Source organism: Lampetra fluviatilis, unplaced genomic scaffold (genome assembly GCF_964198595.1).
Source record: "Lampetra fluviatilis unplaced genomic scaffold, kcLamFluv1.1 SCAFFOLD_684, whole genome shotgun sequence".
Taxonomy (NCBI): Eukaryota; Metazoa; Chordata; class Hyperoartia; order Petromyzontiformes; family Petromyzontidae; genus Lampetra; species Lampetra fluviatilis.
This window is the reverse complement of record NW_027621660.1, coordinates 2,052-27,043: the sequence shown is the minus strand read 5'-3', so window position 1 is coordinate 27,043 and position 24,992 is coordinate 2,052. Positions and strand designations below refer to the sequence as shown.

Sequence of the window (24,992 nt, the reverse complement as noted above, 5' to 3'; positions counted from 1 at the left end):
AGCTACTCAGCTACTCTCTACCAGGTACTACTCAGCTACTCAGCTACCAGCTACTCTCTACCAGCTACTCAGCTACTCTCTACCAGGTACTACTCAGCTACTCAGCTACTCTCTACCAGCTACTCTCCACCAGGTACTACTCAGCTACTCTCCACCAGGTACTACTCAGCTACTCAGCTACTCAGCTACTCTCTACCAGCTACTACTCAGCTACTCAGCTACTCAGCTACTCAGCTACCAGCTACTCTCTACCAGCTACTCTCTACCAGCTACTCTCTACCAGCTACTCTCTACCAGCTACTCAGCTACTCTCTACCAGCTACTCTCTACCAGCTACTCAGCTACTCTCTACCAGCTACTCAGCTACTCTCTACCAGCTACTCTCTACCAGCTACTCTCTACCAGCTACTCTCTACCAGCTACTCAGCTACTCTCTACCAGCTACTCTCTACCGGCTACTCTCTACCGGCTACTCTCTACCAGCTACTCTCTACCAGCTACTCTCTACCGGCTACTCAGCTACTCTCTACCAGCTACTCTCTACCAGCTACTCTCCACCAGCTACTCTCTACCAGCTACTCTCTACCAGCTACTCTCTACCGGCTACTCAGCTACTCTCTACCAGCTACTCTCTACCGGCTACTCTCTACCAGCTACTCTCTACCGGCTACTCTCTACCAGCTACTCTCTACCAGCTACTCTCTACCAGCTACTCAGCTACTCTCTACCAGCTACTCTCTACCAGCTACTCTCTACCAGCTACTCTCTACCGGCTACTCTCTACCAGCTACTCTCTACCGGCTACTCTCTACCAGCTACTCTCTACCAGCTACTCTCTACCAGCTACTCAGCTACTCTCTACCAGCTACTCTCTACCGGCTACTCTCTACCGGCTACTCTCTACCAGCTACTCTCTACCAGCTACTCTCTACCAGCTACTCTCTACCAGCTACTCAGCTACTCTCTACCAGCTACTCTCTACCAGCTACTCTCTACCAGCTACTCAGCTACTCTCTACCAGCTACTCTCTACCAGCTACTCTCTACCAGCTACTCTCTACCAGCTACTCTCTACCAGCTACTCAGCTACTCTCTACCAGCTACTCTCTACCAGCTACTCTCCACCAGCTACTCTCTACCAGCTACTCTCTACCAGCTACTCTCTACCAGCTACTCTCCACCAGCTACTCTCTACCAGCTACTCAGCTACTCTCTACCAGCTACTCTCTACCAGCTACTCTCTACCAGCTACTCTCCACCAGCTACTCTCCACCAGCTACTCTCCACCAGCTACTCTCCACCAGCTACTCTCTACCAGCTACTCAGCTACTCTCCACCAGCTACTCTCCACCAGCTACTCTCTACCAGCTACTCTCTACCAGCTACTCTCTACCAGCTACTCTCTACCAGCTACTCAGCTACTCTCTACCAGCTACTCTCTACCAGCTACTCTCCACCAGCTACTCTCTACCAGCTACTCTCTACCAGCTACTCTCTACCAGCTACTCAGCTACTCTCTACCAGCTACTCTCTACCAGCTACTCTCCACCAGCTACTCTCTACCAGCTACTCTCTACCAGCTACTCTCTACCAGCTACTCTCTACCGGCTACTCTCTACCGGCTACTCTCTACCGGCTACTCTCTACCGGCTACTCTCTACCGGCTACTCTCTACCGCCTACTCTCTACCAGCTACTCTCTACCAGCTACTCAGCTACTCTCTACCAGCTACTCTCTACCAGCTACTCTCTACCAGCTACTCTCTACCAGCTACTCAGCTACTCTCTACCAGCTACTCTCTATCGGCTACTCTCTACCAGCTACTCTCTACCAGCTACTCTCTACCGGCTACTCTCTACCGGCTACTCTCTACCAGCTACTCTCTACCAGCTACTCTCTACCAGCTACTCTCTACCAGCTACTCAGCTACTCTCTACCAGCTACTCTCTACCAGCTACTCTCTACCAGCTACTCAGCTACTCTCTACCAGCTACTCTCTACCAGCTACTCTCTACCAGCTACTCTCTACCAGCTACTCTCTACCAGCTACTCAGCTACTCTCTACCAGCTACTCTCTATCGGCTACTCTCTACCAGCTACTCTCTACCAGCTACTCTCTACCGGCTACTCTCTACCAGCTACTCTCTACCAGCTACTTAGCTACTCTCTACCAGCTACTCTCTACCAGCTACTCTCTACCAGCTACTCTCTACCAGCTACTCAGCTACTCTCTACCAGCTACTCTCTATCGGCTACTCTCTACCAGCTACTCTCTACCAGCTACTCTCTACCGGCTACTCTCTACCGGCTACTCTCTACCGGCTACTCTCTACCGGCTACTCTCTACCGGCTACTCTCTACCAGCTACTCTCTACCGGCTACTCTCTACCGGCTACTCTCTACCGGCTACTCTCTACCGGCTACTCTCTACCAGCTACTCTCTACCAGCTACTCTCTACCAGCTACTCTCTACCAGCTACTCAGCCACTCTCTACCAGCTACTCTCTACCAGCTACTCTCTACCAGCTACTCAGCTACTCTCTACCAGCTACTCTCTACCAGCTACTCTCTACCAGCTACTCTCTACCAGCTACTCAGCTACTCTCTACCAGCTACTCTCTATCGGCTACTCTCTACCAGCTACTCTCTACCAGCTACTCTCTACCGGCTACTCTCTACCAGCTACTCTCTACCAGCTACTCTCTACCAGCTACTCAGCTACTCTCTACCAGCTACTCTCTACCAGCTACTCTCTACCAGCTACTCTCTACCAGCTACTCTCTACCAGCTACTCAGCTACTCTCTACCAGCTACTCTCTACCGGCTACTCTCTACCGGCTACTCTCTACCGGCTACTCTCTACCGGCTACTCTCTACCGGCTACTCTCTACCGGCTACTCTCTACCGGCTACTCTCTACCGGCTACTCTCTACCGGCTACTCTCTACCCGCTACTTTCTACCAGCTACTCTCTACCAGCTACTCTCTACCCGCTACTCTCTACCAGCTACTCTCTACCAGCTACTCTCTACCAGCTACTCAGCTACTTTCGAGGGGAGGGGCTGGGAGGGGGTGGGGGGGACGAGGGGAGGGGCTGGGAGAGGGTGGGGGGGACGAGGGGAGGGGCTGGGAGAGGGTGGGGGGGGACGAGGGGAGGGGCTGGGAGGGGGTGGGGGGGGACGAGGGGAGGGGCTGGGAGAGGGTGGGGGGGGACGAGGGGAGGGGCTGGGAGGGGGTGGGGGGGGACGAGGGGAGGGGCTGGGAGGGGGTGGGGGGGGACGAGGGGAGGGGCTGGGAGGGGGTGGGGGGGGACGAGGGGAGGGGCTGGGAGCGGGTGGGGGGGGACGAGGGGAGGGGCTGGGAGGGGGTGGGGGGGGACGAGGGGAGGGGCTGGGAGGGGGTGGGGGGGGACGAGGGGAGGGGCTGGGAGCGGGTGGGGGGGGACGAGGGGAGGGGCTGGGAGGGGGTGGGGGGGGACGAGGGGAGGGGCTGGGAGGGGGTGGGGGGGGACGAGGGGAGGGGCTGGGAGCGGGTGGGGGGGGACGAGGGGAGGGGCTGGGAGGGGGTGTGGGGGACGAGGGGAGGGGCTGGGGTCACCTGGGTGGGCGGTGACCCCTTGACCCGACCCCATCACTCAGCGATCGTGGAGTCAGTGTCTGTGTCTGTCTCTGTCTGTGTCTGTCTGTGTCTCTGTCTGTGTTTCTGTCTGTGTCTGTGCATGTGTCTGTGTGTGTATGTCTCTGTGTCTCTGTTTGTCTGTGTCTGTCTGTGTCTCTCTGTCTGTCTCTGTCTGTGTCTGTCTGTGTCTCTGTCTGTCTGTGTCTCTGTCTGTCTCTGTCTGTCTGTGTCTGTCTGTGTCTCTGTCTGTGTCTCTGTCTGTGTCTTTGTCTGACTGTGTCTGTGTGTGTCTGTGCATGTGTCTGTGTATGTGTGTGTCTGTCTCTGTCTGTGTGTGTCTGTCTCTGTCTGTGTGTGTCTGCCTGTCTGTGCGTGTCTCTGTCTGTGTCTCTGTCTGTGTCTGTCTCTCTGTCTCTCTGTCTGTCTCTGTCTGTGTCTGTCTGTGCGTGTCTCTGTCTGTCTGTGTCTGTCTGTGTCTGTCTCTGTTCGTCTGTCTGACTCGCCGGCTCTCTGTCTGACTCTCTCCCGCTGTCCGATGTAGAATGTCTGCTGGATCAGCATCACATCGACTCCTGCTGCTGCTGCTGCTGGGATTCTCCTCTACATCCTCCGCTGAGCCATGCGGTGAGACTCACGGAGACTCACAGAGACCCACAGAGACTCACAGAGACTCACAGAGACCCACAGAGACTCACGGAGACTCACAGAGACTCACAGAGACCCACAGAGACCCACAGAGACTCACAGAGACTCACAGAGACCCACAGAGACCCACAGAGACTCACAGAGATACATAGAGACTCACAGAGATACATAGAGACTCACAGAGACCCACAGAGACCCACAGAGACCCACAGAGACTCATAGAGACTCACAGAGACTCACAGAGACTCATAGAGATACATAGAGACTCACAGAGACTCACAGAGACTCACAGAGACCCACAGAGACCCACAGAGACTCACAGAGATACATAGAGACTCACAGAGACTCACAGAGACTCACAGAGACCCACAGAGACTCACAGAGATACATAGAGACTCACAGAGACTCACAGAGACTCATAGAGACTCACAGAGACCCACAGAGACCCACAGAGACTCACAGAGACCCACAGAGACTCACGGAGACTCACAGAAACTCACAGAGACTCACAGAGACTCACAGAGACACACAGAGACTCACAGAGACTCATAGAGACTCACAGAGACACACAGAGACTCACAGAGACTCATAGAGACTCACAGAGACTCATAGAGATACATAGAGACTCACAGAGACTCACAGAGACCCACAGAGACTCACGGAGACTCACAGAAACTCACAGAGACTCACAGAGACTCACAGAGACACACAGAGACTCACAGAGACTCATAGAGACTCACAGAGACACACAGAGACCCACAGAGACTCATAGAGACTCACAGAGACTCACAGAGACTCATAGAGATACATAGAGACTCACAGAGACTCACAGAGACTCACAGAGACCCACAGAGACCCACAGAGACTCACAGAGATACATAGAGACTCACAGAGACTCACAGAGACTCACAGAGACTCACAGAGACCCACAGAGACTCACAGAGATACATAGAGACTCACAGAGACTCACAGAGACTCATAGAGACTCATAGAGACTCATAGAGATACAGAGAGACTCACAGAGACCCACAGAGACTCACGGAGACTCACAGAAACTCACAGAGACTCACAGAGACTCACAGAGACACACAGAGACTCACAGAGACTCATAGAGACTCACAGAGACACACAGAGACTCACAGAGACTCATAGAGACTCACAGAGACACACAGACCCACAGAGACTCATAGAGACTCACAGAGACACACAGAGACCCACAGAGACTCATAGAGACTCACAGAGACCCACAGAGACACACAGAGACTCACAGAGACCCACAGAGACCCACAGAGACTCACAGAGACCCACAGAGACTCATAGAGACTCATAGAGACTCACAGAGACCCACAGAGACTCACAGAGACCCACAGAGACCCACATAGACTCACAGAGACCCACAGAGACTCACAGAGACTCACAGAGACTCATAGAGACTCACAGAGACCCACAGAGACCCACAGAGACTCACAGAGACACACAGAGACTCACAGAGACACACAGAGACTCACAGAGACTCACAGAGACACACAGAGACTCACAGAGACACACAGAGACTCACAGAGACTCACAGAGACCCACAGAGACTCACAGAGACCCACGGAGACTCACGGAGACTCACAGAGACTCACAGAGACTCACAGAGACTCACAGAGACTCACAGAGACCCACAGAGACTCACAGAGACTCACAGAGACTCATAGAGACTCGCAGAGACTCGCAGAGACTCACAGAGACTCACAGAGACTCACAGAGACCCACAGAGACTCACAGAGACTCACAGAGACCCACAGAGACTCACAGAGACTCACAGAGACCCACAGAGACTCACAGAGACCCACAGAGACTCACAGAGACTCACAGAGACACACAGAGACTCACAGAGACACACAGAGACACACAGAGACTCACAGAGACTCACAGAGACACACAGAGACCCACAGAGACCCACAGAGACTCACAGAGACTCACAGAGACACACAGAGACTCACAGAGACCCACAGAGACTCACAGAGACCCACAGAGACTCACAGAGACTCACAGAGACTCACAGAGACACACAGAGACACACAGAGACACACAGAGACTCACAGAGACCCACAGAGACTCACAGAGACTCACAGAGACTCACAGAGACTCACAGAGATACACAGAGACTCACAGAGACTCACAGAGACTCACAGAGACACACAGAGACTCACAGAGACACACAGAGACACACAGAGACTCACCACACACAGAGACTCACCACACACAGAGACTCACAGAGACTCACAGAGACACACAGAGACTCACAGAGATACACAGAGACACACAGAGACTCACCACTCACAGAGACTCACAGAGACACACAGAGACCCACAGAGACTCACAGAGACTCACAGAGATACACAGAGACACACAGACTCACCACTCACAGAGACTCACAGAGACACACAGAGACCCACAGAGACTCACAGAGACTCACAGAGATACACAGAGACACACAGACTCACCACTCACAGAGACCCACAGAGACTCACAGAGATACACAGAGACTCACAGAGACTCACAGAGACTCACAGAGATACACAGAGACACACAGAGACTCACCACTCACAGAGACTCACAGAGACACACAGAGACCCACAGAGACTCACAGAGACTCACAGAGATACACAGAGACACACAGACTCACCACTCACAGAGACTCACAGAGACACACAGAGACCCACAGAGACTCACAGAGACTCACAGAGATACACAGAGACTCACAGAGACTCACCACTCACAGAGACTCACAGAGACACACAGAGACCCACAGAGACTCACAGAGACTCACAGAGATACACAGAGACACACAGAGACTCACCACTCACAGAGACTCACAGAGATACACGGAGACTCACAGAGACTCACCACTCACAGAGACTCACAGAGACTCACAGAGACCCACAGAGACACACAGAGACCCACAGAGACACACAGAGACCCACAGAGACTCACCACTCACAGAGACTCACAGAGACTCACAGAGACCCACAGAGACACACAGAGACCCACAGAGACTCACAGAGACTCACCACTCACAGAGACTCACAGAGACTCACAGAGACACACAGAGACCCACAGAGACACACAGAGACCCACAGAGACTCACCACTCACAGAGACTCACAGAGACTCACAGAGACTCACAGACACACACAGAGACACACAGAGACTCACAGAGATACACAGAGACACACAGAGACTCACAGAGACTCACAGACACACACAGAGACACACAGAGACTCACAGAGACTCACAGAGACTCACAGAGACTCACAGACACACACAGAGACTCACAGAGACTCACAGACACACACAGAGACACACAGAGACTCAGCACACACAGAAACGACTATACACTACACTACACACTACACTACACACTACACTACACACTACACACTACACTACTACACTACAGTACTACACACTACACTACATACTACACTACACTACACACTACACTACTACACTACACACTACACTACACTATACACTACACTACGTAATACACTACACTATACACTACACTACTACACTACTCTACTATACACTACACTACTACACACTACACTACTACACTACACTATACACTACACTACTACACACTACACTACACACTACACTACACACTACACTACACACTCCACTACACACTACACTATACACTACACCACACTACACTACACACTACACTACACACTATACACTACACTACTACACTACACACTATACACTATACACTACACACTATACTATACACTACACACTACACTACACTACTACACTATACACTACTACACACTATACACTACACTACACACTACTACACTACACTACACACTACACACTACACTACACACTACACTACACACTACACTATACACTACACTACTACACTACACACTACACCCTCCCCCCCTCTCTCCCTCTGGCAGGCTCCAGCGTGGGCCTCACCGAGGCCATTGACGTCCTTCTGGACGTCCTCCGGCAAGCAGAGAACACCGGCCACAGCTGCGGCCGCGGCGGTGGTGGTGGTGGTGCCGGTGGTGGTGCTGGTGGTGGTGCTGGTGGTGCCGGTGGTGGCGGTGCCGGTGGTGGCGGTGCCGGTGGCGGTGCCGGTGCTGGTGGTGTCGGTGCCGGTGGTGCCGGTGGTGGCGGTGCCGGTGGTGGTGGTGCTGGTGCCGGTGGTGGCGGTGCCGGTGCTGGTGGTGTCGGTGCCGGTGGTGCTGGTGGTGTCGGTGCCGGTGGTGGTGGTGCTGGTGCCGGTGGTGGCGGTGCCGGTGGTGGCTGTGCCGGTGCCGGTGGTGCTGGTGCCGGTGCTGGTGGTGCTGGTGCTGGTGGTGCTGGTGCTGGTGGTGGTGGTGGTGTCCGTTGCCAGCCTCTGTTCACGTGCCCCAGTCCGCTGCTGCAGTTGGCTCGGAGCGTCGCGCAGGCCGGAGGCGGTGAGGATTGCCGGGGCGATGGCGGCAGCAGCGGCGCTGCAGCCGCCGAGATCCGTCGCCGCCACAAGATGCTGAAGGACGCCCTGCCGGGGATGGTCGCGTCGGAGCGAGGGTAGGGTGGGGGGGGGGACACGGAGAGAGAGAGAGACAGAGAGTGTGAGATGGAAATAAAGAGAGAGACACGGAGACTCTACACTATACACTACACCATACACTACACTATACACTACACTATACACTACACTCTACACTACACTATACACTACACACTACACACTACACTATACACTACACTATACACTACACTCTACACTACACTATACACTACACACTACACACTACACTATACACTACACTATACACTACACCATACACTACACTATACACTACACTCTACACTACACCACTATACACTACACCATACACTACACTATACACTACACTATACACTACACCATACACTACACTATACACTACACTCTACACTACACCACTATACACTACACTACACACTACACTACTGTACATTATACACTACACTACACACAACACTGCCGCCACAAGATGCTGAAGGACGCCCTGCCGGGGATGGTCGCGTCGGAGCGAGGGGAGGGGAGGGGGGACGGAGAGAGAGAGAGACAGAGTGTGATGGGGAGAGAGACACGGAGAGAGAGACAGAGAGAGAGAGACACAGAGAGAGAGACAGACACGGAGAGAGACAGAGAGACAGAGAGAGAGTGAGATGGAAATGAAGAGAGAGAGAGAGACGGAGAGTACAGGCAAAGTTGGCGAGGTCACGGCGCTTGTTAGCCAGGTAAGGCACCACCAGACGACGCAACCGGGTACCCGATACCCGTACCCTACCCGATACCCGTACCCTACCCGATACCCGGCTACCCGTACCCGGCTAGGTACGGGTAGCCGTTTGCGACCCTGGTGCGTCCGGGTACGGGTAGGGAATCAAAACCCGTTTGCGACCCCTGGTTGGTGGGTGAGTAAGTGGGTGGGTGAGTGAGTGAGTGGGTGGGTGAGTGGGTGGGTGAGTGGGTGAGTAGGTGCGTGGGTGAGTTCGTGAGTGAGTGGGTGAGTTCGTGAGTGAGTGAGTGGGTGAGTGGGTGGGTGAGTGGGTGAGTAAGTGGGTGGGTGAGTGAGTGAGTGAGTGGGTGAGTTCGTGAGTGAGTGAGTGGGTGAGTGGGTGGGTGAGTGGGTGAGTAAGTGGGTGGGTGAGTGAGTGAGTGAGTGGGTGAGTTCGTGAGTGAGTGAGTGGGTGAGTGGGTGGGTGAGTGGGTGAGTAGGTGCGTGGGTGAGTTCGTGAGTGAGTGGGTGAGTGAGTAGCTGAATTAGTGGGTGGGTGGGTGAGTGAGTGGGAGAGTTTGCGACCCTGGTGCGGCTGGGTACGGGTAGGCCGCGAGTCACTGGTGAGTCACCGTTTGTCACTCATTTCCCAACGTCTTGTCTCTTCTCACAATTCAAGTTCCTAGAATCAACCCACCCGCGCCTGCAACGTGGCTTCATCCCAGAGGTCGCAATCAGATACCCGATTACCCGTAGCCTACCCGTAGCCTACCCGTACCCGGCCGGGTACGGGTAGGGTACGGGTACGGCCGGGTACGGGTACGGGTACACAGTGAGTGAGTGATTGACACACACACACAGTGACACACACACACAGTGACACACACACAGTGACACACACACACAGTGAGTGAGTGACACACACACAGTGACACACACAGTGACACACACACACACAGTGACACACACACAGTGACACACACACACAGTGAGTGAGTGACACACACACACAGTGACACACACAGTGACACACACACACACAGACACACAGTGAGTGATTGACACAGTAACACACACAGACACACACACACACAGTGACACACACACACAGTGACACACACACACACAGACACACAGTGAGTGATTGACACACACACAGACACACACACACACAGTGACACACACACACAGTGACACACACACACAGTGACACACAGTGACACACACACACAGTGACACACACACACAGTGAGTGAGTGACACACACAGTGACACACACAGTGACACACACACACACAGACACACAGTGAGTGATTGACACAGTAACACACACAGACACACACACACACACAGTGACACACACACACAGTGACACACACACACAGACACACAGTGAGTGATTGACACACACACACACAGACACACAATGACACACACACACAGTGACACACACACACACAGACACACACACAGTGACACACACACACAGTGACACACACACACAGTGACACACAGTGACACACACTCAGTGAGTGATTGACACCCCACCCCTCCCACCAGCCGACCCGGCTTGCTGGCGCTGCTGCTGCTGTGGCTGCGCTCTGCGGGCGAGCGGACGGCGAGCGGCGTGAGGGTCGGCCGCGAGAAGGTGGACGTCGTGAGCTCCCTGCGGCGAGCGGTGGACACGGAGAGGAAGTGGCTGCGTCGGCGTGAGTCGCTCATCGCCGCCAGCGTGTGGTCCGTCTAGACGCGCGTGTCTCCCCTGTGTCTCCGTCTAGACGTGTCTCCCCGTGTCTCCGTCTAGACGTGTCTCCCCGTGTCTCCGTCTAGACGTGTCTCCCCGTGTCTCCGTCTAGACGTGTCTCCCTGTGTCCGTCTAGACGTGTCTCCCCGTGTCTCCGTCTAGACGTGTCTCCCCGTGTCCGTCTAGACGTGTCTCCCCGTGTCTCCGTCTAGACGTGTCTCCCCGTGTCTCCGTCTAGACGTGTCTCCCCGTGTCTCCGTCTAGACGTGTCTCCCTGTGTCCGTCTAGACGTGTCTCCCCGTGTCTCCGTCTAGACGTGTCTCCCCGTGTCCGTCTAGACGTGTCTCCCCGTGTCTCCGTCTAGACGTGTCTCCCCGTGTGTCCGTCTAGACGTGTCTCCCCGTGTCTCCGTCTAGACGTGTCTCCCCATGTCTCCGTCTAGACGTGTCTCCCCGTGTCCGTCTAGACGTGTCTCCCCCGTGTCCGTCTAGACGTGTCTCCCCCGTGTCTCCGTCTAGACGTGTCTCCCCCGTGTCCGTCTAGACGCGTCTCCCCCGTGTCTCCGTCTAGACGTGTCTCCCCGTGTCTCCGTCTAGACGCGTCTCCCCGTGTCTCCGTCTAGACGTGTCTCCCCGTGTCTCCGTCTAGACGTGTCTCCCCGTGTCTCTGTCTAGACGTGTCTCCCCGTGTCCGTCTAGACGTGTCTCCCCGTGTCTCCGTCTAGACGTGTCTCCCCGTGTCTCCGTCTAGACGTGTCTCCCGCGTGTCTCCGTCTAGACGTGTCTCCCCGTGTCCGTCTAGACGTGTCTCCCCGTGTCTCCGTCTAGACGTGTCTCCCCGTGTCTCCGTCTAGACGTGTCTCCCTGTGTCTCCGTCTAGACGTGTCTCCCCGTTTGTCTCTGTCTAGACGCGTGTCTCCCCGTGTCCGTCTAGACGTGTCTCCCCGTGTCTCCGTCTAGACGTGTCTCCCCGTGTCTCCGTCTAGACGTGTCTCCCCGTGTGTCTCTGTCTAGACGCGTGTCTCCCCCCCCGTGTCCCCGTCTAGACGCGTGTCTCCCCGTGTGTCTCTGTCTAGACGCGTGTCTCCCCCCCCGTGTCTCCGTCTAGACGTGTTTCCCCGTGTCTCCGTCTAGACGTGTCTCCCCCGTGTCTCCATCTAGACGTGTCTCCCCGTGTCTCCGTCTAGACGTGTCTCCCCGTGTCTCCGTCTAGACGTGTCCCCCCGTGTGTCTCCGTCTAGACGTGTCCCCCCGTGTGTCTCCGTCTAGACGTGTCTCCCCCGTGTCTCTGTCTAGACGTGTCTCCCCGTGTCTCCGTCTAGACGTGTCTCCCCGTGTCTCCGTCTAGGCGTGTCCCCCCGTGTGTCTCCGTCTAGACGTGTCCCCCCGTGTGTCTCCGTCTAGACGTGTCTCCCCCGTGTCTCTGTCTAGACGCGTCTCCCCGTGTCTCCGTCTAGACGTGTCTCCCCGTGTCTCCGTCTAGACGTGTCTCCCTGTGTCTGTCTAGACGTGTCTCCCCGTGTCTCCGTCTAGACGTGTCTCCCCGTGTCTCCGTCTAGACGTGTCTCCCTGTGTCTGTCTAGACGTGTCTCCCCGTGTCTCCGTCTAGACGTGTCTCCCCGTGTCTCCGTCTAGACGTGTCTCCCCGTGTCTCCGTCTAGACGCGTCTCCCCGTGTCTCCGTCTAGACGTGTCTCTCCGTGTCTCCGTCTAGACGTGTCTCCCCGTGTCTCCGTCTAGACGTGTCTCCCCGTGTCTCCGTCTAGACGTGTCCCCCCGTGTCTCCGTCTAGACGTGTCTCCCCGTGTCTCCGTCTAGACGTGTCTCTCCGTGTCTCCGTCTAGACGTGTCTCCCTGTGTCCGTCTAGACGTGTCTCCCCGTGTCTCCGTCTAGACGTGTCTCCCCGTGTCCGTCTAGACGTGTCTCCCCCCGTGTCTCCGTCTAGACGTGTCTCCCCATGTCCGTCTAGACGTGTCTCCCCGTGTCTCCGTCTAGACGTGTCTCCCCGTGTCTCCGTCTAGACATGTCTCCCCATGTCCGTCTAGACGTGTCTCCCCGTGTCTCCGTCTAGACGTGTCTCCCCGTGTCTCCGTCTAGACGTGTCTCCCCGTGTCTCCGTCTAGACGCGTCTCCCCGTGTGTCTCCGTCTAGACGTGTCTCCCCGTGTGTCTCCGTCTAGACGTGTCTCCCCGTGTCTCCGTCTAGACGCGTCTCCCCGTGTCTCTGTCTAGACGTGTCTCCCCGTGTCTCCGTCTAGACGTGTCTCCCCGTGTCTCTGTCTAGACGTGTCTCCCCGTGTCTCCGTCTAGACGTGTCTCCCCCGCGTCCGTCTAGACGTGTCTCCCCGTGTCTCCATCTAGCCGTGTCTCCCCGTGTCCGTCTAGACGTGTCTCCCCGTGTCTCCGTCTAGACGTGTCTCCCCGTGTCTCCGTCTAGACGTGTCTCCCCCCGTGTCTCCGTCTAGACGTGTCTCCCCGTGTCCGTCTAGACGTGTCTCCCCGTGTCTCCGTCTAGACGTGTCCCCCGTGTCTCCGTCTAGACGTGTCCCCCGTGTCTCCGTCTAGACGTGTCTCCCTGTGTCTCCGTCTAGACGTGTCTCCCCGTGTCCGTCTAGACGTGTCTCCCCGTGTCTCTGTCTAGACGTGTCTCCCCGTGTCCGTCTAGACGTGTCTCCCCGTGTCCGTCTAGACGTGTCTCCCCGTGTCTCCGTCTAGACGTGTCTCCCCCGTGTCTCCGTCTAGACGTGTCTCCCTGTGTCCGTCTAGACGTGTCTCCCCGTGTCTCCGTCTAGACGTGTCTCCCCGTGTCTCCGTCTAGACGTGTGTCTCCCCGTGTCTCCGTCTAGACGTGTCTCCCCATGTCCGTCTAGACGTGTCTCCCCGTGTCTCCGTCTAGACGTGTCCCCCCGTGTGTCTCCGTCTAGACGTGTCTCCCCGTGTCTTTGTCTAGACGTGTCTCCCCGTGTCTCCGTCTAGACGTGTCTCCCCCGTGTCTCCGTCTAGACCTGTCTCCCCGTGTCTCCGTCTAGACGTGTCTCCCCGTGTCCATCTAGACGTGTCTCCCCGTGTCCGTCTAGACGCGTGTCTCCCCCCGTGTCTCCGCCATGCGTGTGTCCGTCTAGATGAGTGTCAACTCAGCAGCTCCTACGAGCTGTCCCTGTCCGCGCTGTCTCCCCGTGTCTCCGTCTAGACACGTGTCTCCCCCCCCGTGTCCCCGTCTAGACGCGTGTCTCCCCGTGTCTCCGTCTAGACACGTGTCTCCCCCCCCCGTGTCTCCGTCTAGACGTGTGTCTCCCCGTGTGTCTCTGTCTAGACGCGTGTCTCCCCCCCCGTGTCCCCGTCTAGACGCGTGTCTCCCCGTGTCTCCGTCTAGACACGTGTCTCCCCCCCCGTGTCCCCGTCTAGACGCGTGTCTCCCCGTGTCTCCGTCTAGACACGTGTCTCCCCCCCCCCGTGTCTCCGTCTAGACGTGTGTCTCCCCGTGTGTCTCTGTCTAGACGCGTGTCTCCCCCCCCGTGTCCCCGTCTAGACGCGTGTCTCCCCGTGTCTCTGTCTAGACGCGTGTCTCCCCCCCCGTGTCTCCGTCTAGACGCGTGTCTCCCCGTGTCTCTGTCTAGACGCGTGTCTCCGTCTAGACGTGTCTCCCCCGTGTCTCCGTCTAGACGTGTCTCCCCCCCCGTGTCTCTGTCATGACGTGTCTCCCTCCCGTGTCTCTGTCTAGACGTGTCTCCCCGTGTCTCCGTCTAGACGTGTCTCCCCGTGTCTCCGTCTAGACGCGTGTCTCCCCCGTGTCTCCGTCTAGACGCGTGTCTCCCCGTGTCTCCGTCTAGACGTGTCTCCCCGTGTCTCCGTCTAGACGCGTGTCTCCCCGTGTCTCCGTCTAGACGCGTGTCTCCCCGTGTCTCCGTCTAGACGTGTCTCCCCCCCCGTGTCTCTGTCTAGACGTGTCTCCCCCCCGTGTCTCTGTCTAGACGTGTCTCCCCGTGTTTCCGTCTAGACGCGTGTCTCCCCGTGTCCCCGTCTAGACGCGTGTCTCCCCGTGTCTCCGTCTAGACGTGTGTCTCCCCCCCCCGTGTCTCTGTCTAGACGCGTGTCTCCCCGTGTCTCCGTCTAGACGCGTGTCTCCCCATGTCTCCGTCTAGACGCGTCTCCCCCCCCCGTGTCTCCGTCTAGACGCGTGTCTCCCCGTGTCTCTGTCTAGACGCGTCTCCCCCCCCCGTGTCTCCATCTAGACGCGTGTCTTCTCCCCGTGTCTCTGTCTAGACGCGTGTCTCCCCCCCGTGTCTCTGTCTAGACGCGTGTCTCCCCCCCGCGTCTCCGTCTAGACGCGTGTCCGCTGAGCAGCTTCTACGAGCTGTCCCTGTCGGCGCTGTCTCTCTGCGTGTCTCCGTCTAGACGTGTGTCTCCCCCCTGTGTCTCTCCCCCCCGTGTCTCTGTCTAGACGCGTGTCCGCTGAGCAGCTTCTACGAGCTGTCCCTGTCGGCGCTGTCTCTCTGCGTGTCTCCGTCTAGACGTGTGTCTCCCCCTGTGTCTCTCCCCCCCGTGTCTCTGTCTAGACGCGTGTCCGCTGAGCAGCTTCTACGAGCTGTCCCTGTCCGCGCTGTCTCTCTGCGTGTCTCCGTCTAGACGTGTGTCTCCCCCTGTGTCTCTCTCCCCGTGTCTCTGTCTAGACGCGTGTCTCTGTCTAGACGTGTGTCTCCCCCTGTGTCTCCCCCCCGTGTCTCTGTCTAGACGCGTGTCCGCTGAGCAGCTTCTACGAGCTGTCCCTGTCCGCGCTGTCTCTCTGCGTGTCTCCGTCTAGACGTGTGTCTCCCCCTGTGTCTCTCTCCCCGTGTCTCTGTCTAGACGCGTGTCTCTGTCTAGACGTGTGTCTCCCCCTGTGTCTCCCCCCCGTGTCTCTGTCTAGACGCGTGTCCGCTGAGCAGCTTCTACGAGCTGTCCCTGTCCGCGCTGTCTCTCTGCGTGTCTCCGTCTAGACGTGTGTCTCCCCCTGTGTCTCTCTCCCCGTGTCTCTGTCTAGACGCGTGTCTGTCTAGACGTGTGTCTCCCCCTGTGTCTCTCCCCCCCGTGTCTCTGTCTAGACGCGTGTCCGCTGAGCAGCTTCTACGAGCTGTCCCTGTCCGCGCTGTCTCTCTGCGTGTCTCCGTCTAGACGTGTGTCTCCCCCTGTGTCTCTCTCCCCGTGTCTCTGTCTAGACGCGTGTCTCTGTCTAGACGTGTGTCTCCCCCTGTGTCTCCCCCCCGTGTCTCTGTCTAGACGCGTGTCCGCTGAGCAGCTTCTACGAGCTGTCCCTGTCCGCGCTGTCTCTCTGCGTGTCTCCGTCTAGACGTGTGTCTCCCCCTGTGTCTCTCTCCCCGTGTCTCTGTCTAGACGCGTGTCTGTCTAGACGTGTGTCTCCCCCTGTGTCTCCCCCCCGTGTCTCTGTCTAGACGCGTGTCCGCTGAGCAGCTTCTACGAGCTGTCCCTGTCGGCGCTGTCTCTCTGCGTCTCCGACCTGCCCGTGGATCCCGACGTCGCCTCAATCCTCGTCGACGCATCACGGGAAGCCTTCACGCGATGCCCCGGGGACGCACACAGTGAGGCGACAGACACACAGAGACACACACAGACACCCACAGAGACACACAGACACACGCAGAGACACACAGAGACACACAGAGACACACAGACACACGCAGACACACACAGAGACCCACAGAGACACACAGACACACGCAGAGACCCACAGAGACCCACAGAGACACACAGAGACACGCAGAGACACAGTCACACACAGAGACACACAGAGACCCACAGAGACACACAGGCACACACAGACACACAGACACACGCAGACACACACATGAGGCGACAGACCCACAGAGACACACACAGACACGCACAGAGACACACAGAGACACACACACACAGATACACGCAGAGATACACAGACACACGCAGAGACCCACAGAGACCCACAGAGACCCACAGACACCCACAGACACCCACAGACACCCACAGAGACTCACAGAGACCCACAGACACCCACAGAGACTCACAGAGACCCACAGACACCCACAGAGACCCACAGAGACCCACAGAGACCCACAGACACCCACAGAGACCCACAGAGACCCACAGACACCCACAGAGACCCACAGACACCCACAGACACCCACAGACACCCACAGAGACCCACAGAGACCCACAGACACCCACAGAGACCCACAGAGACCCACAGAGACCCACAGAGACCCACAGACACCCACAGAGACCCACAGACACCCACAGACACCCACAGAGACTCATAGAGACCCACAGAGACCCACAGAGACCCACAGAGACCCACAGAGACCCACAGAGACTCATAGAGACCCACAGACACCCACAGAGACCCACAGACACCCACAGAGACCCACAGAGACCCACAGAGACCCACAGACACCCACAGACACCCACAGAGACCCACAGAGACCCACAGAGACCCACAGAGACCCACAGACACCCACAGAGACCCACAGAGACCCACAGACACCCACAGAGACCCACAGACACCCACAGACACCCACAGAGACCCACAGAGACCCACAGACACCCACAGAGACCCACAGAGACCCACAGACACCCACAGACACCCACAGAGACCCACAGAGACCCACAGAGACCCACAGAGACCCACAGAGACCCACAGAGACCCACAGAGACCCACAGACACCCACAGAGACCCACAGACACCCACAGAGACCCACAGAGACCCACAGAGACCCACAGACACCCACAGAGACCCACAGACACCCACAGAGACCCACAGAGACCCACAGACACCCACAGAGACCCACAGAGACCCACAGACACCCACAGAGACCCACAGAGACCCACAGAGACCCACAGACACCCACAGAGACCCACAGACACCCACAGAGACCCACAGAGACCCACAGAGACCCACAGACACCCACAGAGACCCACAGACACCCACAGAGACCCACAGAGACCCACAGACATCCACAGAGACCCACAGACATCCACAGAGACCCACAGACACCCACAGACACCAACAGAGACCCACAGACATCCACAGACACCCACAGAGACCCACAGACACCCACAGAGACCCACAGACACCACGTGTCTCCCTGCATCTCTCTCCCAGCGTCTCTCCCCGCGTCTCTCCCCGTGTCTCCCCGTGTCTCTCTCCACGCGTGTCTCTCTGCCCAGGCACGATGTCCATGTGTCTCTCTCCCCGCGTGTCTCCCCGTGTCTCCCCGCGTCTCTCTGCGCAGGCACGATGTCCATGTGTCTCTCTCCCCGCGTGTCTCTCTGCCCGTGTCTCTCCCCCCGTGTCTCTCTCCCCGCGTCTCTCCCCCCGTGTCTCTCCCCCCGTGTCTCTCTCCCCGCGTGTCTCTCTGCCCAGGCACGATGTCCATGTGTCTCTCCTCCCCGCGTCTCTCTGCCCGTGTCTCTCTCCCCGTGTCTCTCCCCGTGTCTCTCTCTCACCACGTCTCTCTCTCACCACGTCTCTCTCCCCGTCTCTCTCTCCCCGTGTCTCCCCGTGTCTCCCCGTGTCTCTCTCTCCCCGCGTCTCTCTGCCCAGGCACGATGTCCATGTGTCTCTCCCCCCGTGTCTCTCTCCCCGTGTCTCCCCGTGTCTCTCTCTCCCCGCGTCTATCTGCCCAGGCACGATGTCCATGTGTCTCTCCCCCCGTGTCTCTCTCCCCGTGTCTCCCCGTGTCTCTCTCTCCCCGCGCGTCTCTCTGCCCAGGCACGATGTCCATGTGTCTCTCCCCCCGTGTCTCTCTCCCCGTGTCTCCCCGTGTCTCTCTCTCCCCGCGCGTCTCTCTGCCCAGGCACGATGTCCATGTGTCTCTCCCCCCGTGTCTCTCTCCCCGTGTCTCCCCGTGTCTCTGTCTCCCCGCGCGTCTCTCTGCCCAGGCACGATGTCCATGTGTCTCTCCCCCCGTGTCTCTCTCCCCGTGTCTCCCCGTGTCTCTCTCTCCCCGCGCGTCTCTCTGCCCAGGCACGATGTCCATGTGTCTCTCCCCCCGTGTCTCTCTCCCCGTGTCTCCCCGTGTCTCTCTCTCCCCGCGCGTCTCTCTGCCCAGGCACGATGTCCATGTGTCTCTCCCCCCGTGTCTCTCTCCCCGTGTCTCCCCGTGTCTCTCTCTCCCCGCGCGTCTCTCTGCCCAGGCACGATGTCCATGTGCTCGCTGGCCCTCTCCTGCGTCTCGTCGCGCCCCGCCGCCCGCTCCGGCCTCTCGCCGAAGCTGGCGGGCGACGTGGAGCAGGCCGCCCGCCGCCTCCTGCGCCGGCTCCAGGCGGCGGAGGCGGCGGCGGCGGCGGAGGAGGAGGATGAGGATGAGAAGAATGATGAGAAGGATGAGAAGGATGAGAAGGAGGAGGAGGCCTTCGAGCGGACGACGTCCGTCTACGGATCCGCAGTGGCCATGCAGGTGAGACGGAGGGGGGGCGCCACCCACTCACCCAGCCACTCACTCAGTCACTCACTCAGCCACTCACTCAGCCACTCACTCAGCCACCCACTCACTCAGCCACTCACTCAGTCACTCACTCAGCCACTCACTCAGCCACTCACTCAGTCACTCACTCAGCCACTCACTCAGCCACTCACTCAGCCACTCACTCAGCCACTCACCCAGCCACTCACTCAGCCACTCACTCAGTCACTCACTCAGTCACTCACCCAGGCACCCACTCACTCAGCCACTCACTCAGCCACTCACTCAGCCACTCACTCAGTCACTCACTCAGCCACTCACTCAGCCACTCACCCAGGCACCCACTCACTCAGCCACTCACTCAGTCACTCACTCAGCCACTCACTCACTCAGTCACTCACTCAGCCACTCACTCAGTCACTCACTCAGTCACTCACTCAGCCACTCACTCAGTCACTCAGGCACCCACTCACCCAGCCACTCACCCAGCCACTCACTCAGCCACTCACTCAGCCACTCACTCAGTCACTCACTCAGTCACTCACTCAGCCACTCACTCAGCCACTCACTCAGCCACTCACTCAGCCACTCACTCAGTCATTCACTCAGCCACTCACTCAGCCACTCACTCAGCCACTCACTCAGTCACTCAGGCACCCACTCACTCAGCCACTCACTCAGCCACTCACTCAGCCACTCACTCAGTCACTCACTCAGCCACTCACTCAGTCACTCACTCAGCCACTCACTCAGTCACTCACTCAGTCACTCACCCAGCCACTCACTCAGTCACTCACCCAGCCACTCACCCTGCCACTCACTCAGCCACTCACTCAGCCACTCACTCAGCCACTCACTCAGCCACTCACTCAGCCACTCACTCAGTCACTCACTCAGCCACTCACTCAGCCACCCACCCAGCCACCCAGCCAGCCAGCCACCCACACAACCAGCCAGCCACCCACCCAGCCACTCACCCACCCACCCACTCACCCACCCACCCACCCCTCCACCCACCCACCCACCACCCCCTCACCCACCCACCACTCACCCACTCACCACCCCCTCCACCCACCCACCCACTCACCCACCCACCCACCACCCGCCACCCGCCACCACAGGCTCTCACAGCAGGCGTGCGCCTGCTGGGTATCTCCCCGCCGGGCTGGGACTGCGGCGCCAGCGAGCGCCGCCTCGTGGCCGCCGCTCTGGCCGGTCGCTTCGGCAACCCGGCCGCGGCGGCCCACGCGCTGCTGGCACTGAGCGGACGCAGCTTCTACGACGCTGCGACACACACCTGCGGTGACCACGGTGACCGCCACGGCACTAGCCACGGTGGCCACGGTGACCACGGTAACCACGGCGGCCGTCGGGGCGGTGACCACGGTGACCGCCACGGCACTAGCCACGGTGGCCACGGTGACCACGGTAACCACGGCGGCCGTCGCGGCGGTGACCACGGTGACCGCCACGGCACTAGCCACGGTGGCCACGGTGACCACGGTAACCACGGCGGCCGTCGCGGCGGTGACCACGGTAACCGCCACGGCACTAGCCACGGTGGCCACGGTGACCACGGCAACCACGGCGTTGGCCGTCGCGGCGGCGACGGAGGTCCGCTTGAGCCGCACCTCGTCCGGCGTGGGAGCGCGGCGGTCGACGGGGACGAGGAGGCGGAGGAGGCGGAGACACGGAACACAGGTAGCAGGCGCTGCGCGGGGTGTGTGGTGCAGTGTTGAGTCTGTGGTGCAGTGTTGAGTCTATGGTGCAGTGTTGAGTCTCAGTGTTGAGCCTATGGTGCAGTGTTGAGTCTATGGTGCAGTGTTGAGTCTGTGGTGCAGTGTTGAGTCTGTGGTGCAGTGTTGAGTCTGTGGTGCAGTGTTGAGTCTATGGTGCAGTGTTGAGTCTATGGTGCAGTGTTGAGTCTATGGGCAGTGTTGAGTCTGTGGTGCAGTGTTGAGTCTGTGGTGCAGTGTTGAGTCTATGGTGCAGTGTTGAGTCTATGGTGCAGTGTTGAGTCTGTGGTGCAGTGTTGAGTCTCAGTGTTGAGTCTATGGTGCAGTGTTGAGTCTGTGGTGCAGTGTTGAGTCTGTGGTGCAGTGTTGAGTCTCAGTGTTGAGCCTATGGTGCAGTGTTGAGTCTATGGTGCAGTGTTGAGTCTATGGTGCAGTGTTGAGTCTGTGGTGCAGTGTTGAGTCTATGGTGCAGTGTTGAGTCTGTGGTGCAGTGTTGAGTCTGTGGTGCAGTGTTGAGTCTATGGTGCAGTGTTGAGTCTATGGTGCAGTGTTGAGTCTGTGGTGCAGTGTTGAGTCTATGGGCAGTGTTGAGTCTATGGTGCAGTGTTGAGTCTATGGTGCAGTGTTGAGTCTGTGGTGCAGTGTTGAGTCTCAGTGTTGAGTCTATGGTGCAGTGTTGAGTCTGTGGTGCAGTGTTGAGTCTGTGGTGCAGTGTTGAGTCTCAGTGTTGAGCCTATGGTGCAGTGTTGAGTCTATGGTGCAGTGTTGAGTCTATGGTGCAGTGTTGAGTCTGTGGTGCAGTGTTGAGTCTATGGTGCAGTGTTGAGTCTGTGGTGCAGTGTTGAGTCTGTGGTGCAGTGTTGAGTCTATGGTGCAGTGTTGAGTCTGTGGTGCAGTGTTGAGACTATGGTGCAGTGTTGAGTCTATGGTGCAGTGTTGAGTCTGTGGTGCAGTGTTGAGTCTATGGTGCAGTGTTGAGTCTGTGGTGCAGTGTTGAGTCTGTGGTGCAGTGTTGAGTCTCAGTGTTGAGCCTATGGTGCAGTGTTGAGTCTATGGTGCAGTGTTGAGTCTATGGTGCAGTGTTGAGTCTGTGGTGCAGTGTTGAGTCTATGGTGCAGTGTTGAGTCTATGGTGCAGTGTTGAGTCTGTGGTGCAGTGTTGAGTCTATGGGTAGTGTTGAGTCTATGGTGCAGTGTTGAGTCTGTGGTGCAGTGTTGAGTCTGTGGTGCAGTGTTGAGTCTATGGTGCAGTGTTGAGTCTGTGGTGCAGTGTTGAGTCTGTGGTGCAGTGTTGAGTCTGTGGTGCAGTGTTGAGTCTATGGGGCAGTGTTGAGTCTATGGTGCAGTGTTGAGTCTATGGTGCAGTGTTGAGTCTATGGTGCAGTGTTGAGTCTGTGGTGCAGTGTTGAGTCTATGGTGCAGTGTTGAGTCTATGGGGCAGTGTTGAGTCTATGGTGCAGTGTTGAGTCTGTGGTGCAGTGTTGAGTCTGTGGTGCAGTGTTGAGTCTATGGTGCAGTGTTGAGTCTATGGTGCAGTGTTGAGTCTATGGTGCAGTGTTGAGTCTGTGGTGCAGTGTTGAGTCTGTGGTGCAGTGTTGAGTCTATGGGCAGGGTTGAGTCTATGGTGCAGTGTTGAGTCTATGGTGCAGTGTTGAGTCTGTGGTGCAGTGCTGAGTCTATGGTGCAGTGTTGAGTCTATGGGCAGTGTTGAGTCTATGGTGCAGTGTTGAGTCTATGGTGCAGTGTTGAGTCTATGGTGCAGTGTTGAGTCTGTGGTGCAGTGTTGAGTCTGTGGTGCAGTGTTGAGTCTGTGGTGCAGTGTTGAGTCTATGGGTAGTGTTGAGTCTAGGGTGCAGTGTTGAGTCTATGGTGCAGTGTTGAGTCTATGGTGCAGTGTTGAGTCTATGGTGCAGTGTTGAGTCTATGGTGCAGTGTTGAGTCTATGGTGCAGTGTTGAGTCTATGGTGCAGTGTTGAGTCTATGGTGCAGTGTTGAGTCTGTGGTGCAGTGTTGAGTCTGTGGTGCAGCGTTGAGTCTATGGTGCAGTGTTGAGTCTATGGTGCAGTGTTGAGTCTGTGGTGCAGTGTTGAGTCTGTGGTGCAGTGTTGAGTCTCAGTGTTGAGTCTCAGTGTTGAGTCTATGGGGCAGTGTTGAGTCTGTGGGTAGTGTTGAGTCCCAGTGTTGAGTCTATGGTGCAGTGTTGAGTCTATGGTGCAGTGCTGAGTCTCAGTGTTGAGTCTCAGTGTTGAGTCTCAGTGCTGAGTCTCAGTGTTGAGTCTCAGTGCTGAGTCTCAGTGTTGAGTCTCAGTGCTGAGTCTCAGTGTTGAGTCTCAGTGCTGAGTCTCAGTATTGAGTCTCAGTGCTGAGTCTCAGTGTTGAGTCTCAGTGTTGAGTCTCAGTGTTGAGTCTCAGTGCTGAGTCTCAGTGTTGAGTCTCAGTGTTGAGTCTCAGTGCTGAGTCTCAGTGCTGAGTCTCAGTGCAGAGTCTCAGTGTTGAGTCTCAGTGCTGAGTCTCAGTGTTGAGTCTCAGTGTTGAGTCTCAGTGTTGAGTCTCAGTGCTGAGTCTCAGTGTTGAGTCTCAGTGCTGAGTCTCAGTGCTGAGTCTCAGTGTTGAGTCTCAGTGCTGAGTCTCAGTGCTGAGTCTCAGTGTTGAGTCTCAGTGTTGAGTCTCAGTGCTGAGTCTCAGTGTTGAGTCTCAGTGTTGAGTCTCAGTGCTGAGTCTCAGTGTTGAGTCTCAGTGCTGAGTCTCAGTGCTGAGTCTCAGTGTTGAGTCTCAGTGCTGAGTCTCAGTGCTGAGTCTCAGTATTGAGTCTCAGTGAGTCTCAGTGCTGAGTCTCAGTGTTGAGTCTCAGTGCTGAGTCTCAGTGCTGAGTCTCAGTATTGAGTCTCAGTGAGTCTCAGTGTTGAGTCTCAGTGTTGAGTCTCAGTGCTGAGTCTCAGTGCTGAGTCTCAGTATTGAGTCTCAGTGAGTCTCAGTGTTGAGTCTCAGTGTTGAGTCTCAGTATTGAGTCTCAGTGTTGAGTCTCAGTGCTGAGTCTCAGTGCTGAGTCTCAGTATTGAGTCTCAGTGAGTCTCAGTGTTGAGTCTCAGTGTTGAGTCTCAGTGCTGAGTCTCAGTGCTGAGTCTCAGTATTGAGTCTCAGTGAGTCTCAGTGTTGAGTCTCAGTGTTGAGTCTCAGTATTGAGTCTCAGTGTTGAGTCTCAGTATTGAGTCTCAGTGCTGAGTCTCAGTATTGAGTCTCAGTGCTGAGTCTCAGTGTTGAGTCTCAGTATTGAGTCTCAGTATTGAGTCTCAGTGTTGAGTCTACGTCGCGTTGCTGAGCCCTCTACCCCCCCCCCCCCCCCCCCCCAGGTGAACCGCTCGCCCGCCGAGACGCCGGGCGACACGGAGCGGTGGTGAGCGACGCGGTGAGCGACGCGGTGAACGTGGAGTACCGGGTGAGCGACGCGGTGAGCGGGGCGTCTTCAGCGAGCGGTGAGCGTCCGCGTCCCTCCCGGCTCCTCGGCGCTGCGAGTGATGGAGGTTGCGGAGGAGGAGGACGCGGAGAGATTTCG

The 24,992-nt window shown here is 57.0% G+C and overlaps 1 protein-coding gene across 1 annotated transcript; it reads left to right on the top strand.

The window, feature by feature from the left end:
* LOC144955541 (uncharacterized) lies at window positions 1–24,992 on the top strand (the record flags this gene model as incomplete). Its single annotated transcript, XM_078885730.1, has 8 exons — window positions 1–24; window positions 4,158–4,240; window positions 8,226–8,844; window positions 11,088–11,236; window positions 16,699–16,845; window positions 19,436–19,698; window positions 20,826–21,405; window positions 24,790–24,992. Coding segments are annotated over exons 2-8 (2,043 nt in total), but the record flags the coding sequence as incomplete, so codon positions are not given.